The 25,541-nt window shown below is 42.2% G+C and overlaps 1 protein-coding gene across 12 annotated transcripts in view; it reads left to right on the top strand.

The window, feature by feature from the left end:
* The window catches only part of Lcor (ligand dependent nuclear receptor corepressor), a 155,889-nt gene that overhangs the window by 15,000 nt on the left and 115,348 nt on the right, over positions 1 to 25,541 (top strand). For 2 of the 12 annotated variants that reach the window (XM_048452874.3, XM_048452872.3), the window contains exons 2-3: positions 9,760 to 9,896; positions 15,751 to 15,824. Coding sequence is in view for 4 of the 12 variants with exons in the window: in XM_085693927.2 (XP_085550053.2) it covers positions 15,470 to 15,546; positions 15,751 to 15,824 (151 nt within the window). In the remaining 8 variants the exon portion in view is untranslated. The other 10 variants (XM_085693930.2, XM_085693933.2, XM_085693937.2 and 7 more) reach the window with 9 other exon arrangements.

Raw genomic sequence — 25,541 nt, 5'->3', positions numbered from 1 at the left:
GGGTACAGATCTAACATCCTAATGGGCCCACGATAGACTCCCGGCCAAAGAGCGGTCCCTAGGAACGTGGGAACCTTAAACCATGCTAAAGAAATAGCTGCAAAAATTGGTTCTTTATTCTAGCAGCCAAACTCAGGCTTGTGGAGTCAATTCTTTCTCGACAGGTTTTCTGCCCTATTGTAGCTTTTATTCCAAGATAGGAAAACAAAACAAAAACTCAACATCTTAAAGAATTTGAAGAAAAGTGTTTAAAAATAGAAGGATTTGTAAGAAACATTAAATATGAATCATTTCTATCAAATACTGTAAAACTTGTGTTTAGAACAAGGATCTCAAATCTTTTTATCTCTAGCACCTTAAAGACTTCTGTGAAAATGTTTCATCTCTATCACAGCCCAGTCTCTGTTTAAAGTGGCTGGCCCCACTTGTGTCCTGGGTGTCAATTTTTTCATGATTAGCCATGTACTAAGACTGTGAGGTCATAGACTCTGGCCAACGGAGGATAAAAATTAAGTGCACCCCCTGTCTCTGTGTTTACTCTTCTGCGTAAACCCTCCTGGTCGAGTGCAAACCCTCCCTTGTCTAGACTGGCGGTCTCTTTCTCTGAGACCCCAAACCTATTTCTAACATCATCATCTTCTTGAGATGGGGTCTCATTACACAACCTAGCCTGGGCTCAAACTGGCTATCATGTGCCGTGGCATTCTGCGATTACAGATATGCGCCACCATGGCCAACCTTCTAATGTCTTCTTGCAGAGGACATAGTGAAGATTCATCCATACTGGTGAAGTGTCTCCATGACTATCTGCATACAGTCTCCAGGAGGCCAGCTGACAGACCACTTCATAAGACAGGAGCTCATGTGCCTTTTATGCCCAGCTCTGTCAGGCTGGCTTTTGCCTTGAAGTTTTTTGGAAATTTCTCATAGCCTCTGCATTTTGCTTCTTTGAACCCATGAAAATCAGCTGATTGCCCACATAGACTCTTGCTAAGTTCTCTGTGCAATGCTGAAAGAGTAAACAGGCTATTTCAAGTTTGTTCAGTAACAAGGAGTTACCTTTAGCTTTACGTTCTTTTCTTTTTCTTTTTCTTTTTTCTTCAAGACAGGGTCTTTCTATGTAGTCCTGGAACTCTCTATGTAGATCAGGCTGGCCTTGAACCCACAGGGATTTTGTGTCTCTCAAGTGTTGGGTTTAAAATGTACACTGTTAGTGCTAAAGGAAACTCCAATTCCCAAATTCCAAAAGGCAGTCCAAATATCCAGAAATAAGCTCAAACTGGACTACAGGAGGATTTCTGACATTTAGATAAAAGCCATAATTCCTCAGGAACTTGTGAAACTGGTTTGCCTCTACCAAAAGGAGTCATTTCCCTCACCTCTGACAAAAGGTCATCTGTGGCGCCTACCTACTAGCTTATCAGAGCTCACACTGGCTTCCAGGCTCCCTCAGCATCCCAAGTTCCTGTTCCACATCTCAAAGTCCAGGCTAGCATTCTAGCCCTGCTCACCTCCTCCCTCCCCTGACCCCCCTGCAGCTCACCTGTTTCCCTCCCCGTCTATCACGTCCTTAGGACCCTGCTGTTCTCTGTTCTCTCCCTGCTGCTGCTCCTCTCACCGGTGTCCCTGTCCCTGCTGCTCTCTCCTCTCTGCAGATAGCCCTAGCCATGTCTAGTTGGCTGGCCATGTGCAATCTTCCCCTTTTATCACTCTGCTCTGGACTCTTCCAGATGCCTCTGGCTGTCCTCTCTCTCAACTCATATCTACAATTAACTAGAGCAGCCATGCCATATATATGAGAATAAAGACAAAGAAAAGTTTTGAAATGTATTTTTTACTAATGTTCAGTAAAGACATTAAAGTACTTTCTGTGATTTTTACAAACTTTTCTTTTCTTATTTAAAATAAGATTGTCTTTGAGGGCTCCTTTGGTGTTAGACACTTCCATTCTGCCTAACTTAGATGCTTTTTAGAATTTCTCAGATGTAACAATTGTAACAGAAATTTTCCATGGAAACAGCTTTTGATTGCTTCTTAGCTATAAATAACTCTTTCCTGGTTATTCTTTTAAAAGGTGTTTCTTTCAGTCATCTGACACAGACAATAGTTTGTTTGCTTTCCTTAAAGGCTAGAAAAAAATATCATGTGCTCAGGCAAATATAGGTTAGCATAAAATACAATTCTAAGGGTTTGTGAAAAAATATAATTTTATAAAGTTTATAAAAATGAGGCTCATTCTTTCAAAAAATAAAAAATGTCCTCACTATTATTATTATTATTATTACCATTATTATTAAAAAGTTTATAACTAAAGAATAGGAGAGTTAATACCAAAATCCAAGAAGGGGAGAAGATTAGGGTTGTACAGAGGAAAATGGGATAACATTTACCAAAAATAAAGCTAAATAGAACTTAGCACTAGGACTCAATGGCACAATATAGTGACCATAGTTTTGTTTTGTAAAGGACTAGAAGAATTTGAAGGTTCCAAACACAAAGAGATAGACAGTGTATCCATTGGTTTCTCTGTTGTTACAATAGAATACTGACCAACTAGTGGCAGGAAAGGGTTTATTTGACTTGTAAGTTATAATCAGTCATGGAGGGAAGACAGGGTAGAAACTCCTGGAGGCAGGAACCTAGAGGCAGGAACTCAAGCAGAGAGCATGGAGGATTGCTGTTTGTTCTGGAATAATCCTTTGTACATTGTAAAGATTCGTCACTCAAAATGGTTTAATGAAACAGTGATTGGCCATTAACCAGGCAGGAAGTATAGGCTAGGCGATCAAACTAAGGATGATGGCAAGGGGAAGGGTGGAGTGAGGAGTCGCCAGCCAGACACAGAGGGAGCAGGAGATGAACATGCCATGCTAATAAAGGTACTGCCATGTGGTAGAGTGTAAATAAGGAATACAGGTTAATTTAAAATGTAAGCGCTAGTTAGTAATAAGGCTGAGCATTTATAATTAATATAAGCCTCTGTGTGGTAATGTGGGAAGCAGCTGCTGGGTATTTGGGAACAGACCACTGGGACAGGAAATTCCCCTTATAACTGCTTGCTGGCTTGGTTCCAGGATTACATTCAGCTACCTTTCTTATACCTCCCAGGACAATATGCCCAAGATAGTACTGCCCATAGTGGGCTGGGCCTTCCCATATCAATCAGCAATCAAGAAAATGCCATACGGACATGCTTAAGGGCCATTTGATGAAGGCATATCCCTAACTGAGGTTCCCTCCACCCAGGTGACTCTATTTTGTGTCAAGTTGACAAAAATCTAACCAATGTATTTATGTCACGAAACTCAGAAGACTGAATCCCTCCTTGTCTCCTCAAGTACTCTAAAAGCAGAAGATGGGACAGATTTTAGGATGTATATAGTTGGGATTCCCACAGAGAAACAGACCCAATAAGACATAAACATCTAGAATGAAGTTTACTCATGTGGTCCTGGGAGGAGCCACACCATCCAGCATCTGTAAGCTAGACTGAGGAAAAGCCAGTGGTGTAGTTGGGAAGGCTGAGCATTGGAGAGTGACTGGTACAGATCCATGTTTGGGTCTGTAAGACTGAGGACCAAGAATACCAAGGGCAGGAGGAAGTCAGTTTTCCAGTTCCACCAGCCAGCCAATGACATCAACCTTACTCCACATTTTCATGTAGTCGACCCTCAGCAGTTCCGTGGATTGCATGATGCCCATTCACATTGGAGAAAATTAACTGCTTTATTTAGGTCGCCAGTTCAACTGCTATCCACTTCTAAAACTCACTCATAGCCATGAAAATTATGTGTAACCAGGTTTCTGGGTACTCCACAGAGCAGTTAAATGGGCATATTGGACAGATAAAATCAACCATCACAGGACAGAAAGTTTTTTTTTGAAATTGGTTTTGAAAAATGGACACAAAATCAACCATCACAGGACAGAATTTTTTTTTTTTTTTTAAGAATTGGTACCTAAAACACAAAATCAACCATCACAGGACAGAAAGATTTTTTTTTTTTGAAATTGGTTTTGAAAAATGGACACAATCCACCATCACAGGACAGAATTTTTTTTTTTTAAAGAATTGGTACCTAAAACAGAGAAAAGGAGGATGCAGACTTGAGAAGAGAAAGTACTGAACCAAGGCGGCTTCTTCAACATTTTCCATTCAAGAACCTTTTATGCAACTCTCCACATATAGAAATACGTATAAACACCAAACATTTACTGATAATAAATCATAAACAAACTTACTCCAATAAAATTCGCTGGTATACATATAATTTGACTATTTACATACTAATAAGATAAATGCATTTATTTACTTTTCATGAAGACTTAAGTCTTGACTGATTATTGAAACTGTGGGATGGTGGTCATCTCAACACTTCCACAGTTGATCACAGTTTGATTTTTATAGTCATCAGCACTGAGGGTCTCACTTCACATAAATATGTAGTATAAAATGGCAGAAATATGTTTAGAAATATTTTAGAAGTTACTAGAAATTTTGACTTAATCTGGAGCCAGAGCTCAATTAATGATTTTGTTTGCTTTTTGTTTTTTGAGACAGTGTTTCTTTGTGTAGCCTTGGCTGTACTAGTATTAGCTTTGTATATCAGGCTGGTCTCAGGATCAGAGATCCACCTGACTCTGCCTCCTAGGTACTGGGATTAAAGGTGTGTACCATCACCACTCAATTTCAATTGATGATTTTAAATGAGACTCATCAGAAACTAAAACAGAAATTTTTTCGTTGTTGTACTTGTTTGGTTTGCTTTTTTTTCAAGATAGGGTTTCTTTGTGTAGTCATGTCTGTCTTGGAATTCACTAGACTAGGTTGGTCTCGAAATCAGATCTGTCTGCATCTGCCTCCTGAGTGCTGGAATTAAAGGCATGTACCACTAGGCCTGGTTCATTACGTTTTTATAAGAGCAAAAAAATACTTTTCAAAATATTTAATTTCGGGCTGGAGAGATGGCTCAGAGGTTAAGAGCATTGCCTGCTCTTCTAAAGGTCCTGAGTTCAATTCCCAGCAACCATATAGTGGCTCACAACCATCTGTAATGGGGTCTAGTGCCCTCTTCTGGCCTGCAGGTATACACACACAGACTATTGTATACATAATAGATAAATAAATAAATATTTTAAAAAATATTTAATTTCATTTATATATGTGTGTTTGTCTGTGTGTCTGCCATGTGTGTGTGCAGGTGCTGGCTAAAGTCAAAAGATGATAGCAAATTCCTCTAGCGTTGGAGTTGCAGGAAGTTGTGAGCTTCCAATGGTCTGGGTACTTGGAAAACCACTGAGCCACGCATGTCTCCGGCACCAAGAGTAGAAAACTTTATGTGCAGTAAAAATAATGCAGTTCATGTTGAATCTGAGACCGTGTTTGCTGACACCGTGTGATATGATGGCATGCAGAGCAAAGTGCAGAGCAAAGTGCACATGCTGCCTGTTCAGAAGTCAGGCTTCAGTGAAGCTGAGTGATGCAACACGGGTAAACAGTGCCAGAAACAGCTCGGATTTGTTACCTTTCGTTATGAACTTTGCTACTCCCAAAGTTTTTGAGACTGCCATATTCAGTGACAGCACCCTGTGTGGGGCTCCCAAACCACAGTCTAAGAAGCTGGGGGCTAAATCACAGGTTCGTCAACACAGCAAAACTTTGAACCAGTACTGATAACCATTAGGCTACAATGGCCAGGCCCACACTTAGTCACCACATCCTAGTGTTTCAGGAAGGGTGTGTCCTTGGACGTGACAGGCCACATTCCCTGTAGTAGATGGCATGTTCCTCCTTGAAGAGGATCTGGGCTGCTCACCTCTGTCTAAAATGTGGGGGTCCCTGCAGGTTGAGTCATAGTGGGAGGCAAACCACAGGAAGAGATAAGAATGAAAACCTGGTACAGGCTGACTTTATCAACCTGGATCAGACTTTGAGTAGTCTAATAACAGGCAGTATAATTTGGAAAAAAGCTTCCTGGTGTAATACAATCCCTGTTGCTCAAGGAAACAAAATTACATTTAAACTCAACTCAGGGTACACGTCATTTCTTCCAAGATGGGTTCTAGAGATACAGTAACTGTTATAGCTAAAGGGCCTAAGTCTGGCCTGGTCTTGGTCTTACAGACAACAGAGATGTTATTTGGGCTCTTAGCCACCTCTGGTCCTGGTTGTTGGAGCTTGGGGTAGCCTCTGGCTATAAGGGTCATTTAGATTACTAGTCACTTCCAGTACTGGTTGTAAGAGCTTGATTGACTGGCCCAGTAGATAATGCATAGTGCCAGGCTGTTAATCACTTGAATTCTCAGCTTTCTGGATGGAAGAACAGGTTTTTCATCTTTCCCACTGAAAAGACAATCCTGTGTGCTTAACATTCTTGGTTTCTCTGGAGATCTGTGGGTGCAAGGACCTTTGTGCTAGGCTCCCAACACTAAAACACTGTTATTTGCATCTCTATTTTTCTTTTCCTTCCTCAAACTGGCATATTTTTTCATAGATCTTTCCCTATTGAATTCTACAAGATTTGTTGAGTTCCTGCTGGGATTTTGATTGGACTGGCATAGAATACATTATTATTCATTGTGGGAAGAACTGACAGCTACTTGACAGTGGTTTGGATAATGACCCAAAAGGCTGAGCTTCTGGGAAGGACTACAGGCTGCTATTCTTCCAAAGGACTTAGGTTCAATCCACAGTACCTACATGGTGGTTCATAACCATCTCTAACTCCAGTCCCAGGGGATCCAACACTCTCTTCTGGCCTCCATGGGCACCAGGCATGCACTTGGCACACAGACATACACGTAGGCAAAAAACTCATGCAGAAAAGCAAAATTAGAAAATAGAAATATTTTTAAAAAGTGACAAAGTAGATTGATTGGTTGTTGGTATGAAAGGGTGAGTAAAGGATTCTAAAATTGATGGTGTTAGTATGTAACCTTGTGACTACACTGAAAACCCCTGAAATGTACACTTTAAGTGAAATTTTGACATGCTAATATATGTCAATAAACTATAGAAGATTCAGTTTCACTCACATACAACATAAAATAAGGTCATGAACATTTTATGCCAGTGGCACCAACACAGACAAACTGAGGAGAGAAATTGGAAGGCTTTCACCAAGCAAAAGATCTTCTACATCAGTAGTCCCTCAGAAACACCAAGCCCTGAGTGGCATGGCTTCCCTCCTACTTCTCATACTTGGTCTCATTTATCCTATCAGTACTGCGGGCAAAGGAATGCAATTGTTCAAGCAGCTGCACAATTCGATTAACTGCATTTGAATCCAAATCTGCTACAGCACAGATGCGTTGGACAAATTACTTATCTGCTATTACAAAAACTCATTATCGATTCAACTGATGTAAAGAGTAAATGGTACAGTACATGAAAAAAAGTTTAGAGAGTGTCTGCTACTTTTTGTAAGTTGTTAAATTCACCAAAACACTACCCCAGTCTCTCATCAACATGTATTTCCTTTAGAAGTCCCCTGCCTTTTTAATTTCCCTTTTATCTATAGCCCTTTCCCTACGTGTCATTTCCAATTAATGAGACACAAAGTACTAGCAGGTCTCGATGCTGCAAAACACATCCCATGGAGAGGGAAACAACTTCTCCCAGAATTTCTCTCTGCACTCCATTCCTTCCTAGCCTTTGGGGATTACAGTAAGGATGGTGAGAACGGGGGAGTGCTATTTTCAAGGCCAAGGTCACTGCAGCCACTCCTTCTCATTCTGTCTGACTTGAACAGTGACCCCAAACCACCAGCACCTTTGTTTCCTGTGGTCCTAGAGGCTGGGGAAGCACACAGGAAGCTCTGTCCATGGCCCTGACATCTCATGCTACCCGGTGACAGTGTATGGTACATGGATGGCCTTATTTTACCTTCACTCAAACTCCATCTTGAAGACCATTATCATCCTCTTTCTCACTTGAGAAAGTGAGGACCAGAAAGTTCACTTGTCAAGGTCACATAGCAATAGGAGTGGAGCCAGGATTCCAGCCAAGCTCTGTCTTGGATCCTACTCTAATAACCGTTGTTTCAACTGGGGACCCAGAATGGGAAAACATTTACAATCAGGCTCTCTTCCAGAGTACTGCCCAAAGCAGTAGAGGCCAGAAATTGTCTTATTAGTACCTGGGAGGCAGAGGCAGCAGATTGAAGCCCAGGCTGCAGAGTAGTTAAGACCCTGTCCAACTGTTCAACCATACTTACATCATCTCAACAGAGTTAAATGAGTCCTTGGCTTGCAAAATCTGGTTTCTACCAAATCTGGTTTGGAGTCACGTGTTAGTTAGTTAAGGTTCTGTTTCTGGTACTTGATAGGATGAGAGTTTTGACAAGTATTGTGTTAATGTTTCCTGTGGAAGATGTGAACAAATGTCTACATGAGTCCGGTACGACTCCACCGAAGTTTACTGGGCTTGCTTACAGAGCATGGGTGAGGGATCACACGCAGTAGTGTGGGCAATCCCCAAACAGCTGCATCACTGCTAAGTCCCAACCCACTGAATATGATGAGCTCACAGAAGCTGCATCATGGAGTTCCTCCTGTCAGCTATCCTCCGCTTCCTAGAGATACTCCAGCACCTCTCGAGATGGAATTCTAGATTGCAGTGGAAACCTACATGAAGCCCTTGTGACTTTCCCTGCCCCCATCCCTCTTCCAGGGATGTCAATTGCTCCATGACCATTTCCATAGCCGTGTCTAACATTGTATTGCTCCGTTTATTACTAGCCATGGCTAGCAGGCCGGGTTAATCTCTACTCCAAAAATAACTTCATTTTCTGCCAAGAGGCAAAATGTCACACAAGTATGTTTAACTCCTGAGATTGGAATTCCTATATTAGTTACTTTTTTTTATTGTTCTGACAGAAACAACATGAAAGAGGAAGGGTTTATTGAGGCTCATGGTCCAGAGGATAAAGTTCACTGTGGGGGAAGGCATGGCAGTGAGAGCAGCTCACAGCTGTGGCAGCAGAAGAATGAGATGAATGATTATGTCATGTTAGTAGTCAGGAAGTAGAAAGTTCCGACCCGATCCAGGGGCCAGACTGTATTCCTTAGGGCTTGTGCTCCTCCACAGGGACTAACTTTGCCCAGATAAATCCAACTTCCTAAAGAGCCCACACTCAAAAATCAGCGCTACCAGCTGGGGATCAAGAGTTCAAACACATGAGCCTGTGGGGGACATTTCGTGCTCAAACCTTTTATTCTATCCTTGGTCCCAGAGGCATTTTATAATCCAACATGTATTCAGTTCAACATCAACAAGTCTTATGTATCTTTACAGTTCCAACCTTTGAATGTCCAAGGTCTCTTCTAAAACGTAAGATTGTGAGACCCTGTAAAGCTAAAAAGCGTATTACGTACATCAAACAGTCAATGGCACGGAGTAAACATTTTGATCCCAAGAGGAAGAGGCAGGAAGGTAGTGTTTTAGTTAGGTTTCTATTGCTGTGATAGATTATAACCAAAAGCAGTCTGGGGAGAAAAGGGTTTATTTTAGCTTAAAGGTACAACCCATTAAGAAGTCAAGGCAAGAACCTGGAGGGAGACCTGAAGCAGAGGCTATGGAGAACTGCCTCTTGTGACTATCAAAGCTTGCTTTTAATACACCCAGGACCACCTGCCTGCCTAGGGGGTGGCATGCCCCCCAAACTGGCCCCCCCCCATCAATCATTAATCAAGAAATGCCCTGGAAACTTGCCTGCAGGGAATCAGATGAGGGCATTTACTCAGTATTTCTCTTGCCAGATTGTATCAAGATGACAATAATTTAACCAGCACAGATCGCAAGATGGAAAGACTTGGACCAAAGAAGTTCATAAAACCTTGCAGCTTAGCCAGGCATGGTGGCACGAGCCTTTGAATCCAGCACCCAGGAGGCAGAGGTAAGTGGATCTGAGTTTGAAGCTAGCCTGGTTTACAGAGCAAGTTCCAGGGTAGCCAGGACTACAAAGAAAACCTGTCTTGGAAACAAATAAAAACAAATCACAAAACCAAAATCCTGCAGCTTTATGTCAGGTATCTTCAGTTTGTGGTGGCATCCTCTAGGCTCCTAGGAGCTTGGGTAGCCCCACCTCTCGGTCTGCTGCCTGCAGTGTGTATGTTTGCTATTGGGCTGCCTCCACTCAATATGGCCCATTCTCCTCAGCAGAGGTCTCATGTTTCTGTCATCTTCAATATCACGGAGGCTGCACTACAACTTAGTTTCACTCTCACAGCTACACACACAGCCCACACTAGAGCTCCATTCGGGAAATCTGACCCTGCTACACATTGCCTGGCCCCAGCAACTTCCTAGAGATGTGCCGCAAGCCTCCACAACCTTGTTGTTGGGACCAAAAAAGACTAACTCCCCATTCCCCAAACTCCAAAAGGCAGTCCAAATATCCAGAAATGGGCTCAACCTGAACTATTGGAGGATTTAGGGTACTTAGATAAAAGCCAGAGTTCCTCACGATCTTATCTGGTTCCCCTCTACCAGAAGTCCTTTCCTTAACCTCTGGCAGAAGGGACAGATGGCTACCTGTAGTGCCTATTACCGTACCAAAGTATGTGCGGGCCTCCAGCTTCCACAAGTACCTGTTACACATTTCAAAGTCCGTGATACACTTTTCAAAGTCCACCCTAGTCCTCACTTACTCCCCTGTCCCAAACTCCCTCAAGCTAAGCTATGCAATTTCCTTATAATTCTGCTATTTTGGCTATGCTCTTGCTCCCTGTCTCTTCTCCTCCCCTTTCCTCTCCTCTCCTCTCCCTCCTCCCTTCCCCCTCCTTCTTTCTCCTCCTGTTTCTTTCATGGCCATGTTCAGTCTAGTTCTTTCTCTCTGGACTCTTCCAGATGTGCCTGGCTGTTCTCTCTCCCCTATCTACAAACAAAACAAAACAAAACAAAACAAAACAAAACAAAAAACCTTCCCCTTAACTATACCATGGAGTGCTTGGTCATGTTGTCAGCTTATAGACCTGTAACTTTTGTATTCTACATGTCTGCAACATTAACACTGTGGACAATGCTAAGTTCTGTGACTCACTCAAGATATAATCTGGCTCCCTTGAAGCATATATGAGTGGCCTTTGTGTGCTTGGCTGGTTGAATTTGGGAAGAAGTTTTCCGAGATGGTACTACTGGGGCAAGGCATCCTGGAGCCATCAGTAGATAGAGGACACCCTTAAGACACCATTCCTATTGCTCCTGGAAAGGCTGGTATGTTTCTACTTAATTTTACAATTACAATTTAACAATTACCTCTACTTTGCAGCCACTCAATTTGTAATAATTGTTTAAAACCTCTTCCTCACCAAAATGCACACTTTCCACATCTATCTAGAAGTCTAATGGAAGTGAACATAACTACGCCACAGACTAATTCATATGCTACCTTAAGTTTTCTTTTACCAAAGAAATTAGTCCATTACTTTAAATCTCAGATGGACTCAAACTTTCAGGATATAGGTAGATGCAGCCAGATTCTTTGTCAGCCTGTAACCCACATGGCCTCTGGCCCAGTTCCCAAGTTAAACCCTTGTTTCCCTCTGAAACCCCAGGAGCACAGAAAGGACTGTGCCTTTCCACTGGCATCGTAAACTTCCCAGCTCCCACCAGAATGGCCTCTTGAGCTCTGTGTACAGTCTTCTAGGCTTCTCTAGTGCTCCACTACAATTTATTCCAGTCTTCCTGAAAACCTGCTCTGAAAGCCTAGGAACCACATGGTTCTTACATCTCATTGCTGTGACAAAATATGTGACCACATATCTTGCTCATGATTTGAGAGAGTACCACAGCACATCCCAGCAAGGAAGGCACAGTGGTGGTGTCTCTGGGAAGGCAGAAGTCTGCAGCAGCTGCTGAGTACATGGTAGCCACCACAGAGCTCAGGGGAGAAGCTGAGCCAGATTATAGCCCTCAAGACATGGCTCAGCCCTGTATCTGCTAATTAGGGTGCATGCCCCAAAGTTTCTACAATGTCCCCAAACAGCACCAGCTGAGGATCAAGTGTTCACACACACAAGTCCATGGGGGACATTTCACACTCAAAACAGTCCCTATATTGGAAAATGTGTAAAATAACACCTACTTCACATTATTATTCTGGTGAAGCAAAATAGTCAGTACTAAATAAACCACCACCACCACCACCACCACCACCACCACCACCACCATCATCATCATTATAGACAGGGTTTTCCTATATTGCCCTGACTGTTCTGGAACTTTCTTTGTAGACCACGCTGTCCTCAGACTTACAGAGATCCATCTGCCTCTGCCTCCTAAGTGCTAGGATTAAAGGCAGGTGCCACCGTTGCCTGGCATAAACCGTTATTATTACAACCCGCCATATTCTCTTTCAAAAATCACTGTAAGAAGTCAAGTATATGTTGGTTCTCAACTTAAAATATATGAAATAGAAATATAGAGTTCACAGTGTAAACAGCATTAAATTGGGAATGGGAACTTATTTCCTGGCTTTTGCCTGCTCCTCCCATTTACCTCCACCCCAAATCTTCTGTCTGAACTTCCAACAGAAACGAAAGAATGCTTGTTTCAATGTAGGATTAATCTCTGCAGGCCCCAGAAATGTATATGTTTGAGATTCTAAGACAGCAGATCTTTTTTTTTTTTTTTGACTTTTGAGACAGGGTTTCTCTAGTTATTGGTGCCTGTCCTGGAACTAGCTCTTTAGACCAGGCTGGCCTTGAACTCACAGAGATCTGCCTGCTTCTGCCTCCCAAGTGCTGGGATTAAAGGTGTGCGCCACCACCGCCCGGCTCTCTTTTTTTAAGACAGCAGTTCTTAACCTGTGTGTCCTGGTCCCTTTGGTAAACTTTTATCTCCCAAAATATTTAACTGTGATTCATAAACAGTAGCAAAATTACAGTTATGAAGTAGCAACGAAAAATAATTTTTATATATTCTTTTTAAAACATTTTTATTTATTTATTTTTATTTTATGCGAACATTAGTCTGTGTGACAATGTCAGATCCTCTGGAACTGGGATTACAGAAAGTTGTGAGCTGCCATGAGAGTGTTGGGAATTGAACCTGGGTCCTCTGGGAGAGCAGCCAGTACTCTTAACCACTGAGCCATCTCTCCAGCCCCCAACGAAATAATTTTATGGCTGGTGGTCACCACAGCATGAGGAACTGTATTAAAGGGTTGCAGTATTGGGAAGGTTCAGAATCTGCTGCTCTGAGAGATTATGTTGAGAAATTATTACCCTTGATTTATTTGTTTTAAAACATAGGTGGTGGTTTGAAAAACGACATTATTAACTAGATTTAGAATTACACATGGTTCACATATTAAAAACAACAACAAAAAACCTTTACGAAACACTTCCTCCAACCACCACAGAAAGTTGCTTAAAAATCCCCAAGATTGAAACCCACCATCTAGCGGTGAGGAAGGGAGTGTCCTGCTAGCGATTGGGGACAGCGTGGTTACTCCAGGCAAGTTCTCATTTCACATTCATCTTCTCCCCCTCCAAACTCAGGGAGTATTAACTCTAGAGAATTCTGAAGAGCTTGTTTATTTGACAGGAGTCTTTGTTTTGAGACAGGGTCTCATTATGCTGTCCAGGCTGGCCTGGGATTTGCTCTCCTTTCTCCTGTCAACCTTCCAAAATGCTGGTTTTACCAGGTATGCACCATCTCTCATGGCTGGTGGTATAGTCTTACAGCAATCAGTGTAGGCTTTTGAGAACTGTGAAAATCTAATTGGCATTAAGATGGGGTGGAGAACAAAGGAGTCTACTACCCATACATCTCCCTCCCACCCAAGAGACCCACCCAAATAGTTCTCGGGGGCAGTCACACTTGCCACAAAGTGCCCTTCCTGTTCACAGACTCAGAATCTTTGAGTCGGATCACTTGAGGTCAAGTGATGATTTCATTTTACCCCCAATGATTATCTAAACTTAATATTTAGAAGGAATGCATTGTCCTTAAACTCTAAGGGTGGGAAAGAGGCCAGGGTCTTAGGGAAACAGCCATATAGGTATAGAGTTATTTCCGGTTTTTCTTTTCCTATTTCCTCCTTGCTCTTTCCTCCTTCATATAAATCAAGTAATTAAATAGTGTTATGTTTAAACGGAACATGTAACTCCCTGTACAAGGTGGTTTAATTTTCCCAGAAGGCACCTGGAAAACCTAATAAAAATGTTTGAGTCCTTCCCTGAACTACGGATCTGGGGGTATTTTTCTAATAATCTTAAACTGTCGTTTGAAATCTATTTTCTATTAGCACAATTTTTCTCAACCTGCTGAAGATTTTTTTAGCTAAGATCAGTCTTACTAGTAGAGACCCCGTAGGCTCTTTGACTTACAATGTTTTTTTTTTTTTTTTCCTAAATTGGGTTTACGAATATCGGCGAATTATCCCGATAACTTTAAACCAAATCACACCCTTCACCTTTGAAAAACTCGGGATTCAGTGCCTCCAGGGGCATCCGGGCATTTATTCCTATTTCTGCTCCTTCACGGCGCTCCCGGGAGGGGCGGTTTCGACCGAGAAGTTGAGAGAAAAAGTGGTGCGGAACTTGCAACAGTTGGTGTCGGGCGATAGTCAGGTTGGGAGTGATAGATGGGACTAGTTTAAAAACCAAAAGCCCCGGGGAGGGCCGGGGCAACCGTGGCCTTGCTGGAGAGCGAGGGCGGCGCGGGCGCCGAGCGCCGGCGTGGGAAGGCGCCGTTCTGGGGCTGCCGGGCAGTGGGACGCTGAGCCAGTGCGCGGGGACGCCGGTCGGCCGGGAGGAGGAGCCGGCCACCCTGGGCCACCACGGGGCCACGGGGAGGTGAGGGCGGCCTTGCCCCCGCGCCGCCCCCGGCGGAAGGCGCGACGCCCAGGCCACGGGTGCGTGCGCGGCCCCGGGCGACGCGGCTGGGCGTGCGCGGGGCCGCGGCGGAGGCAGGGCCGGGCGGGCGGCAGAAGATGGCGAGGGTGTGTAGGCGGCAGCAATGCTCCGTTGAGAGACGCGGCTTTCGGCAAGAACTGGACTCGTGGCGCCACAAGCTCATCCACCGCGTAGGTGAGGCTCTCAACCGGTGACCGAGCCGCCCAGGCGGCGGCCGCCCGTGCATGGGAGGGAACAGGGCAGCGGCCGTCGCGCTCCGGTCCTGCGCGCCCTCCCGGGCTCGGCCCCCTCCCCCACCACCCGGAGCGCGAGCGCGCGGCCGCGGCGCCCCTCCCCTTGGCTCGTGGGGAGGGCTCGGCCGCGCGGCTTCTCCTCAGTCGCCGGCGCATTGTGGACGCCGCCGCCGCCGCCTGCGCTCCGGGACGCGCGGGGTCGCCCCCACCTGCCCTCGTCCCGCGCCCCTCCCCCACGCCGGCGGCGCGCCCCGTGCCCGCGGGCACGCGCGGCGGCGCTCGGGCGTGTGCGAGGCGTGAGGTGGAGATGGGGGCGGAGGGAGCCGGAGCTGTCACAGGCCCCGCGTCCGCCTGAGCGAGCCAAGTGGGGTGTCATGGCCGCGGGGGGCAGCGGCTGCACTTCCTCTGCTGGCAGCGGTGGCCGGGGAGTTAGTCCTCGACGCACGGGTCGGTGTGTGCGGATTTGTGTTTGGGGTGCGCGCGGCGGGCAGGCGGGGGTCGGAGCCGGGCGGGGGTCGCCCTAGTCCCCTCCGTGGCGGCCGGCGGCCGGCGCGCTTGCCCGGGGGGCAGGGAGCGTGAACGGGGGCGCCCGGGAGGGGCCGGGCGGCGGGGATGCACCTCTCACACTGTGTTTTGTCTTTTTTTCTCTCCCAAGGTCCCGTTTCCTTCAGTGCGGCGGCCGGCGGGACCATAAGGGCTTAACTCATATATTTAACCCCCCTCCAAAAAGTAAGTGGCCCGTGTGGTGTCTGCTCCACCCGCCGCCCCCTAGCCCCTGTCCGTTCTTGTGTTTGACTCGAATGTCCCCAGCATTGTTATTTCCCGGTCTCTGCTTCGGTGCTGCTGCTGTGTGGGGAAATGCCCTCTCGTCGTCCTCTGTCCCCCACGCCCAGTCCTCGGGGAGGCCCGGAATTTCAGCCCCCGGTCTCGGTGGGGCACGTTCTTGGGAATCAGATCTTCCTCAGCAGAACCTGGGAGATTCTGTCCGTCCGCTTGGGCCCCTGGTCCCCTCCTTCCCGACGGGGTTTCGTTGGAAGGAATTATGCAAATCCTGCTTTCTGGTGTCCATTCAGCGGCAATTTCATGCGGTGAGAAGTTCTCTTTGTTGTGCGAGGGGGAGAACAGACACTGATTTAATAGACATATCTGTTGGGGGGAAGGGTGGAGGGGGTGTGGAGAGGCTCAATTTGGAAGAATTACAGCACTTGGTTAGCTCAGTCTTTGTGTTTGAGCCTTCTGGCTTGACAGGAGGGTCTGCCCTTTACAATGTCCCACAAGGGATGTTTTCTATAGTAGATGAAAAAGCAAAACTAAAACTTTAAACAAGTGAAAAATACGGTAACCTTTACTTAGAGAAAATAAGCTCTGCTGTTTTTGCAGTATTTCATTATGAAAATGTGTATTTATTAAGGACTTAGACTGTAACATCAAATGTAATTAGCAGGCAACAATGTGGTAAGGTAGCTGATACCACTTAGATTGTCCAAAGGCTAAAAGTATATTTTAAAAAACGTATACTTGGGAAAATAACAAAGATCTGAGCAGTTTTTTGGGAGGGAGTGATATACCTTGTGAATACAGGTTAAAATTTCCCTCTTGCCAATCCAAGCCTTGCTCCCTGCAGGAAACAGGCTTTTTCGCTCCAGCTATCATTTGCTCTGTTCTGCTTCTGCTTGTTTTTTTCACGACCTGTCACACATTTGTTACAATGTGATATGGGCTTAAGCACTTAGGAATTACGTTATTTGTCATCGTCATGTAAAAATGTACATGGCAGGTTTTGAGAAACATCAAATTGAGGCATTTTTGGAATTCTTGGTTAATATAAAAGATTAATTTAGAAGGATTTCTAGTTTTTGTAATGTTAGTTTGACTCAGTGATTGATTGTGTTCTGAAGGGCTTTTTAGTGTTTAAAAGGCTGTGGAATTGAGAAATGCAACCCGGTGTTGATAGAGCTTTTGTTGAAATCATTTCAATGAGTTATTCTGTGCTGTTTGATTTAAAACCATTGTGTTCCGATTAGCTCCCCTTTCTTATCAGTCATTGTATTAGTGTTTAATAACTGCTTCTGGACAAAATGTTGTTTTGTGGCTAATAAAAATCCTCCTGTAGACTCCTCGAGTATCAAAATCATCTTTGGAGAATGTTTAAGTTGGTGAGCAGTTTTCTGAGAGGGTACTTGGGACTCCAGATTGCCACTTTTTAGGTGATGTTCAGGAGCCCAGCGGCCACGGTACAGATGGTCCTTTAAATACTAATAGTTGTCGATAGTTGCTCAACGAAAGTCAGCTGGGCATTGTATTTTCTCTTTTGTTATATGTAATTTTGTTCTCTAAGGGGGAGCGTTTTAAGTGTTGTTAGGAGATTTGTATTTTAGAGGGCAGGCAGCAGCCTATATATATAGTTCAAAGAAGTTGTGCTGTTTACTACTACAATAATTCTTATTTTAGTAGGATTGGTTCTGCAGTTAATCTTAATTTCTATCTTAATCAGAAATCTGATTCTCTTGGTCGATTGTCTTAGTATTTTAGTGGTGTTTGCTTTTTAAGTGAAACTTAATTTATTGCAACCTTGGGTTAAAAATGAAGTTTCAGTCATTTCTAGAATTTAATTTTCCTTTTTATTGTTTTTGTCAAGGAGGGAGTAAGATGTCAATGGTGTCTGGAAGACAAGTGTCACCAAGTCAGTGATAAGTTTAGTTGAATCAGTTCATACAGGTGGAGTATCTATCTCTTCAAAGTGCTTGAGGTCAGAAGTGTTTGAAATTTCTATTTTTCAGATTTTGGAATGTTTATAAGAATTTTACTGACTGTATATCCCTAATCTGAAAACTTGAAATCCCAGCTGCTCCAAAACCAAAACCTATTTGAACACTTTGAATTGGAACAGAACCTGTACTGGGTTCAGGCAGTTATTTCAGACATGGATGTTTATTTACTTTGGCGACTGTTGAGGGGGTCCATCTAGGTTCCAGGCCTGTCTGATCTCCTTAACCTTACTGTATTCTTAAGCTCTCCTTGGTATAGAAAGAGGTACGATTTTAGCTAGTTCTAGTTTGGCTGAAAAAGGACAGAATAAGCCTTTGACTCCTGGAAAGGTATTTCAGGTAACTGATTCTTGTCAAATGTGTTTATAGGTACAATTCTAAAAGTATGTGATAATGCCAGTTTTTAACCTTAATGAATTGCAATTTTCTAATAGTAAGAATTGATTATTTCGCCTGGATTTTGGCTCACACCTTTAATCCCAACACTCGGGAGGCAGAGATAAGTGGATCTCTGTGAATTTGAGGTCAGCTTAGTCTACAGAGCAAGCTCCAGGACAGCCAGAGCTACACAGAATCCCTGTCTTGAAAAAAATCAAACAAACAAAAGAATTGATAATTGCATTTTTCATGGGGGGGCACTTCTGAGTGAGTACCTATCCAGTCCCTTAGCAACTGGAGTTTAGTGCTGTTACTAGGAATGGGAGGTACAGCTAAGTGATTAATTCACTTAAATGTTTATTAAAACATACTGCCTTTATTAAAAAAACATTGTGGGTGATAATTGAAGTGACTGCTCTTAATTTCAGGAGTTTTTTGGTTTTGTTTTGGGGTTTTATTGTTTTAATTTAAATTTGCTTACAAAAATTGGGCCTTAGAACTTTTAGTTCTTACAGAAAACAGAAAGAAAGTATATACAGCTTATTGTACAAGTCAAAATGTGTAGTATAATGGTATAGATAAGTGGTGTGTGGGTTATTCTAGAAGTGAAAAAAATCTCTTGGCAGGAGGGCTTTATGGAGGTGGCATTCTTAGCTTCAATTTGATCTATGTGGAAATGGTATTTATTCCTGAGAAATATGAACAAAATGGAAAAGAACAAGTTGTCAGTTTAAGCTGCAATCCATGATTAATGGAAGGGGACATATGTTTGTGAAGGAATTTTTAAATGTAAGTGGAATTTAGCTGGTTGTGCTGGTGCATGCCTTTAATCTCAGCACTTGGGAGGTAGACAAGTTAATCTCTCAGATTGAGGCCAGTCTGTCTGGTCTACATAGTGAGACCCTGTATTTCTTGTTTTGTTTTGAGACAGGGTTTCACTATCTAAGTCTGACTGGCCTGGAACTAACTTTGTCTTATGCTGTAGACCAAGTTGGCCTCAAACTCAGAGATCCACCTGCTTCTGAATCGCAGGTGCTGGGATTAAGGGTGTGACTGGCCACACCCAGCCCCCAAACTCTTTATTTTTGTTCTGAGACAGGTTCTCATGTGACCTAGGCTGCTTTCAAACTTACTTTATAGCCAAGGCTACCTTAAATTTCCGATTCTCTTGCTTCCATTTCTAAGTGCTATGATTGCAATTGTGTGCTACCACACCTGACTGTGTTTACTTACAGTTAAATACTTAACATCATTCCTTTACATACTACCTTCTAATTTGTCAGCAACTATAGCCCACCCCACTTTTAAAAACTGTTGTGTGTACTTGCACATTGCTTTAGTCATAATTCTATTATAAACTGTTAGCTGTTTTCATTTTGTTGACTGTCTCTTGTGTACAGGAAGGCATCCCAAATCCAACCCTAAAATTAAAGCTAAAATAGAATCCATATGTTTTTTGAGACCCAAACTTGCTCTGTAGCTAAGACTGGCCTCCAAGTCCTAATCTTCCTGCCATGATCTCTAGAGATCTAGATTTACTGGTGTATACTACCATGCCTGGCAAAATTTACCTGTTTGAGATATGCAGTTTCTGCTTTCTAATTCACAAAGTTGTGTACATGTCACTATTAATTTCAAAACATATTCATTTCAACAAAAGAAACCCCTTTGCTCATAGGCAGTCATCCCAGCTCTTCTGTGACTTAACTCTTGGCAATTTCTAGTCTGCTTTTTGTTTCTGTGGGTTTGTCTAGTAGTTTCTTACAGATGAAATCATGTACTCTGGCCTTTTTATCTGACTTTTTTCATATAGCATAATATTTGTAAGTTTTATTCAGGTTGTAACATGTAACGTTTTTATTCATTTGCATCCACTGTTGTATTCTTTTTATAACAATAATATTACAATAAATATTACATTGTATGGACAGTCCAAATTTGTGTGTACATGCATCAGTTGGTGGGCATTTAACATGTTTCTGTTTCAGTAATGATACTATGAGAATTAGTGTACAAGTTTGTGTGTGGATATATATACATAGAATGGAATTGATGGCTCAGGTGATTATGTTTTAACTTTTTGAGTTTCCTATTTTCCAAAGTTTTGGGACATTTTACATTCCTACCATCATTGCTTAAATGTTCCAATATTTTTTGAAGTGCACAACAACATTTTTTTTATTGCCTGTTTTGCTCAGTTCTTTTTTCTCTTTTTTCTCTTTGATTTTTTGAAATTATGGCTGTATTAGTAAGTATGAATTAGTATGCCATTAAGTTTATTTGCTTTGAGTTCATACCTGACATTAGGCATCCTTTATTATGTTTATTGACCATTTGTCTTCCGGAAAATTTGCAGTTAGGTTGTTTATTCTGAATATTAGACCCATGTCAGTATATATGTCTTCGAAGTATTTTTTTTCCCTCAGAATTATAGGTTAGCATGTAAATAGATGTACTGTAGTGAAAGCTAAACTGAGCATTTCTTGTGAGAGGAATAATGGGTGAAACAATTGATAAACAGAGATGGAAGTTTTCAATTAAGAGTTGCTTAAATATTTTTTCCTGTATGAATCAATAAAGTAGTTATTTTAAGGCATCTGAATCTTTTGAATTTCTGCTTTTTAAAAATGATCTATTTTTATTTTATGTGCATTGGTGTTTTGTTTGCATATTAGGTGTCAGATACCCTAGAACCTGAGTTACAGACAGTTGAGCTGCCACATGGGTGCTGGAAATGAACCCCAGTCTTCTGGAAGAGCAGCCAGTGCTCTTCACTGCTGAGCCATCTCTCCAGCTCTAAATTCCTGCTTTTTAAAGGCATAAAAACACTACAGATAATACTGTATCACAAATTTCTAATTGGTATTAATAATAAAAAGCCAGTCAGATATAGGGGTTAATGCTGACGATCAGAGAAGCAGAGCTACCAGTCACTAGAGAATTATTACCTTTTCCAATGCTCAGACAGAGGGGCAATTCTGTTTCCACAAATCCTCTGACTGTTGTCTCTGCAAAACCTCAGACTGAATCCCCAGATTGCATCCTCAGACTGTATCCTGAGTTCCTTTCTACTCCTGATTTATATTATTCTTGCCGCCCAGCCATATCATTCCTGTTTCTGCCTTCTAAGTATTGGGATTAAAGGTGTGAGCCACGTGGCTCTGCTTCTGTTTGAGACTGGATCAATCAAGTGTAGCCTAGGGTGGCCTTGAATTCACAGAGATACCTCTGCCTCTGCTTCCTGTGTGCTGGGATTAAAGGTGTTGCCACCACTGCCTGGCCTCTATGGCTAACTAATGACTAGCTCTGCACTCTGATCTTCAGGAAAGCTTTGTTTGTTAGATTACAAACAAAACAATCACTACGTAATATGGTATTCCGCTTTACTCAAACTTTTTATTCCTTAGTTTTGGATAGTAAAGTGCTCTGTCTTAGAATTTTGTCTATGTTTGATTTGGCCTGAACCCCAAAGCAAACATAGAGATCCAACTTCTGCTTTTCCTAATATAAGGATTAGAGATTTCTGCCACTATGCCTGACTTATGCTTTAAAATTTTAAGATTATATTCTTATTTTTATTTTATAAAACTAGAAACTTGACAAGCTAAATCGTTTATGGGAAATTATGATTATTTTGTTGTGACTCTTAGTTTCTCTATTTTTAAAAAAGATTTGTTTACTTTTATTGTATGGATATAAGTGTTTTACCTGCATGTATGTCTGAATCCTGTTTGTACAGTGTCCACAGGAGGTAGGAGAGGGCACTGTGTTGGTACTTGGAATCAAACACTTGGGAAGAGCAGTTAGTACTCTGAACTACGGAGCCCTCTTGTCAGCTCTGAGTTTGCTGATGTTTTAGTTAGGTAGGTTTGATGCACTACAAAGTCCCAGGGGAAATGATGTTCTGGTTTCATTTTATGAGACAGGGTCTTGCTGTGTAACACAGCAGTTTTTGAGCTAGCAGTCTTCCTGTCTTACCCTCTGGAGTTCTTAAATTGCAGTAGAAAACCCTTAGCCCCCATGTCCAACTTGTAGTGAGGCCTTAAAGATGAAATTGAGCATTGGATGAGGTATGCAACAAAATTAGACAATCCAGAGGCTTTGCTTTAATGGATTGTGAGGGGCAACTTAGGAAAGCCAGATAGTACTGATTGACAGCTTCTAATGATTTTTGTCTTGTTTTTATTTCCTTTGTTTCACGTTCCATCTATTTTGTTGGAGAGAGTTACTTGAGTACCTCAATCTTTTTTTCTGAAACAGAAGCCAGCGAAATTGTAAATACATAAATACATAATTTATGTAAATACATAAAACTAGTATTTGAAGTGCCTCTTCTGAACTTGTGAATGAAATCATTGTAAAATTCTTAAAGGTTAGAGTAGCAGAAGGATTCAGTTTTGTGTAATGTGTATTTTTAATTGTAGGAGATGTGTCAAAAGGGATTGTTAAGAAATGGATGTAACCAGTGGTGTTTAGACTAACATTTTAAATTTTGGTGCTGGGAGACTAGAATTTCATGTTAAAGAGAAAAATTTGCAATTTTACCTTCTAATTGTACTGAAACTGTCACAGAATAACTGCAGCGTAGCAGCAAGGCAGCTTGTCTTACAGCTTCTGAACCATACACAAATAACAGAAACTGATGAGGTAAACTAGGTTGTCTCAGATTTTTGATAAGTAGAATTAAGCAGGTAAACATTAACTACTTAAAATTTAACATAGAAATAAAAAAAGTGTCAGAAAACCCATTGTTACCACCATACTCTCTCTACAGAAACATTTTTCTTTTTTCTTGTGTTTTGCTTTTTTGAGATAGGGTTTTACTGTGTCCATTACTACATAGTCCATGCTGACCTTGAACTCAGAGAAATTTACTTACCTTTGTCTCCCAAGTGCTAGGGTAAAGGTGTATGCTAGTTCCTTGGCATTTTATATTTTTTTGCAAAACTTACATCTATTTCATTGTTCTTATTTAGAAATGTTAGGAGGTAAAGGTAAATACTAAAAAATACTTTGTTAGCTACTGGGAAGATGGTTCAGTGGTGTGGTTAATAGCTCTTGTTGCTCTTCTAGAGGGGTCTGCGCTTGGTTCCCAGCACCCACATGGTGGTTCACAACCATTTGTAACTCTAGTTCTAGGGGTTCTGATGTCCTCTTCTGACTTGCAAAGTCACCAGGTCATAAGGTAAAACACTGTTATATGCATAAAAGTAAACAAATCTCTTTTTCTTAAATGGTTTGTTATGAGACTGGAGAGAGAACTCAGGGGTTAAGAGCTCTAGCTGACCAGTCATGGTGGTGCATGTCTTTAGTCCCAGCACTCTGGAGGCAGAGACAGGCAGATCTTTGTGATTTGGAGGCCTGGTCTGCATATTGAGCTCCAGACTAGCTAGGACTACATAGTGAGATCCTGCCTCAAAAAACAGAAACAAAACAACTAAGTAACCAAATAAATAAGCAAACAGCAAACGTAGAGCACTGGCTCAGTTACAGAGGACCCTGTCTTAAACAAAAAGTCATACCAAATAAGTAAATGTAGAGCATTGGTTGCTTTTACAGAGGACCCAGGTTCAATTTCCAGCATCCACATGCAGCTCTCAATTGTCTCTAACTCCAGTACCTGTTGATTTCATGGTCTCTTCTATATACTCAGATCCTATGTGCGTGTGGGGCATAAAAACTCACACAAAACTCTCAAAAAATTAATTAAAAAATCATTTTAAAAATTGGTTAGTTAGAAAACATTTAGTAATATATCTTACTGCAGAGTCAACTTGAACTCAGTTTAGCATGTATACTTTCCTTGTATCTATTTTGGTTTTGGAATACTTTTCTTTTTGGTTTTTGGAATAGTCTCACTATATAGCATAGGCTGGCCTGATAGTTTAATGTTAGAATTATCTGAAATTAATCTAGTATCTCAGATGTAAGTAAACAGAACCAAACTCTTCTTGAAGCATTTTTTTTTTTTAGTTAACTCCTCCTACTTACTTTCCCCACCTGGAAGTCCTACCTATACCACCTCCCTCAGTCTTAGCTGTTCAGATTTTTATTACACCAATCAGATGCCTTAGGCAGGCAAAGTAAAGCAGCAACACATCTTTTCATGATTAAACAAATGCAATCCATCCTTGCATAGTTAAAAAATACTCTGCAGCTTATAGGCCCCACCCATTTTGTGTGGGTCTTATGCAGGTGATCACATATGCTTATGAGTTCAAGAGCACATTTTTCATGCCTTGAACACAGTTCTACAACACTGGGCCTCTTATGTTGGTTCTTGAAGTCTTTCATTTGCTTCTTGGGTGATGTTCTCTGAACCTGGGAAGGGGTGCTATATCTCATTTAGGCTTGAGCATTCAACAACTACTCTGAGAACCTCAACCAGTTGTGAGTCTCTTCAGGAACCATCAATGACCTACTGCAAAAAGCAACTTTTCAAGCCAGAGCTGACAGAAGCACTGATTTATGGGTGTAAATATAAATAGTTAGAGGGTAATTTGATGGGCACCATATGTCCATTTAGCAAAACAGCAATAGTGGCTTTCCTATTAGATCTTATGACCTCCCCAGCCTTGGGTTTTGGCTAGGTTTACAATACCAGACATGAATTTCCTTCTGTGGAGTGGGCCTCAAATGTTATCAGAAAGCAGTTGGTTACCTCCATAGCAGACATGGCGTTATTGCACTAGTGGACACTTCTTACCTGATTAGTCATTAGTGTAGCATTCAGGGTCCACAGCTGAGTATATTATTTTTATATGTATGAGTGTTTTACCTTCATGCATGTATGTGTACCATTGTGTGTTCCTGATGCCCGTGGAAGGTATTAGAGGGCATCAGAGTACCATGAACTGGAGTTTACAGAATGCTTTGAGCCGCTGTGTAGGTGTGGGAACCAAACCCGGGCCCTCTGTAAGAGCAGCACGTGCCCCTAACCATTGAGCAAGCTATCCAGTTCAATAATGGACATTCATGTTTCATTCCCACTGAATTATTTTGAAGCAAGTCTTAGACACCATATTTGATACGTATGTCTTTCTCTCCTCTCTGTCTCTGTGTGTGTGTGTGTGTCTGTCTGTGTAAAAAATAAAATTTTTTTTTACAGTCTGTTGTAAGATACCATCAATTTCTTATCTGCCTTCCCCTATTGATTGGTTCACAGCCAGTTTTAAAAAAATGGAGATAGGGTTTTGTGTAGCACAGATTGATCTTATACTCTCTGTGTAGGCTGGTTGAACTTATTATCCTTCTGCGTCTACTTCTCAAGTGCTGGGGTTGCATGATTATACATCTTGTG

Source organism: Myodes glareolus, chromosome 7 (assembly GCF_982192425.1).
Source record: "Myodes glareolus chromosome 7, mMyoGla1.1, whole genome shotgun sequence".
NCBI lineage: Eukaryota > Metazoa > Chordata > Mammalia > Rodentia > Cricetidae > Myodes > Myodes glareolus.
Note: the sequence above shows the minus strand (reverse complement) of the source record. Positions and strands in the feature narration are given on the sequence as shown.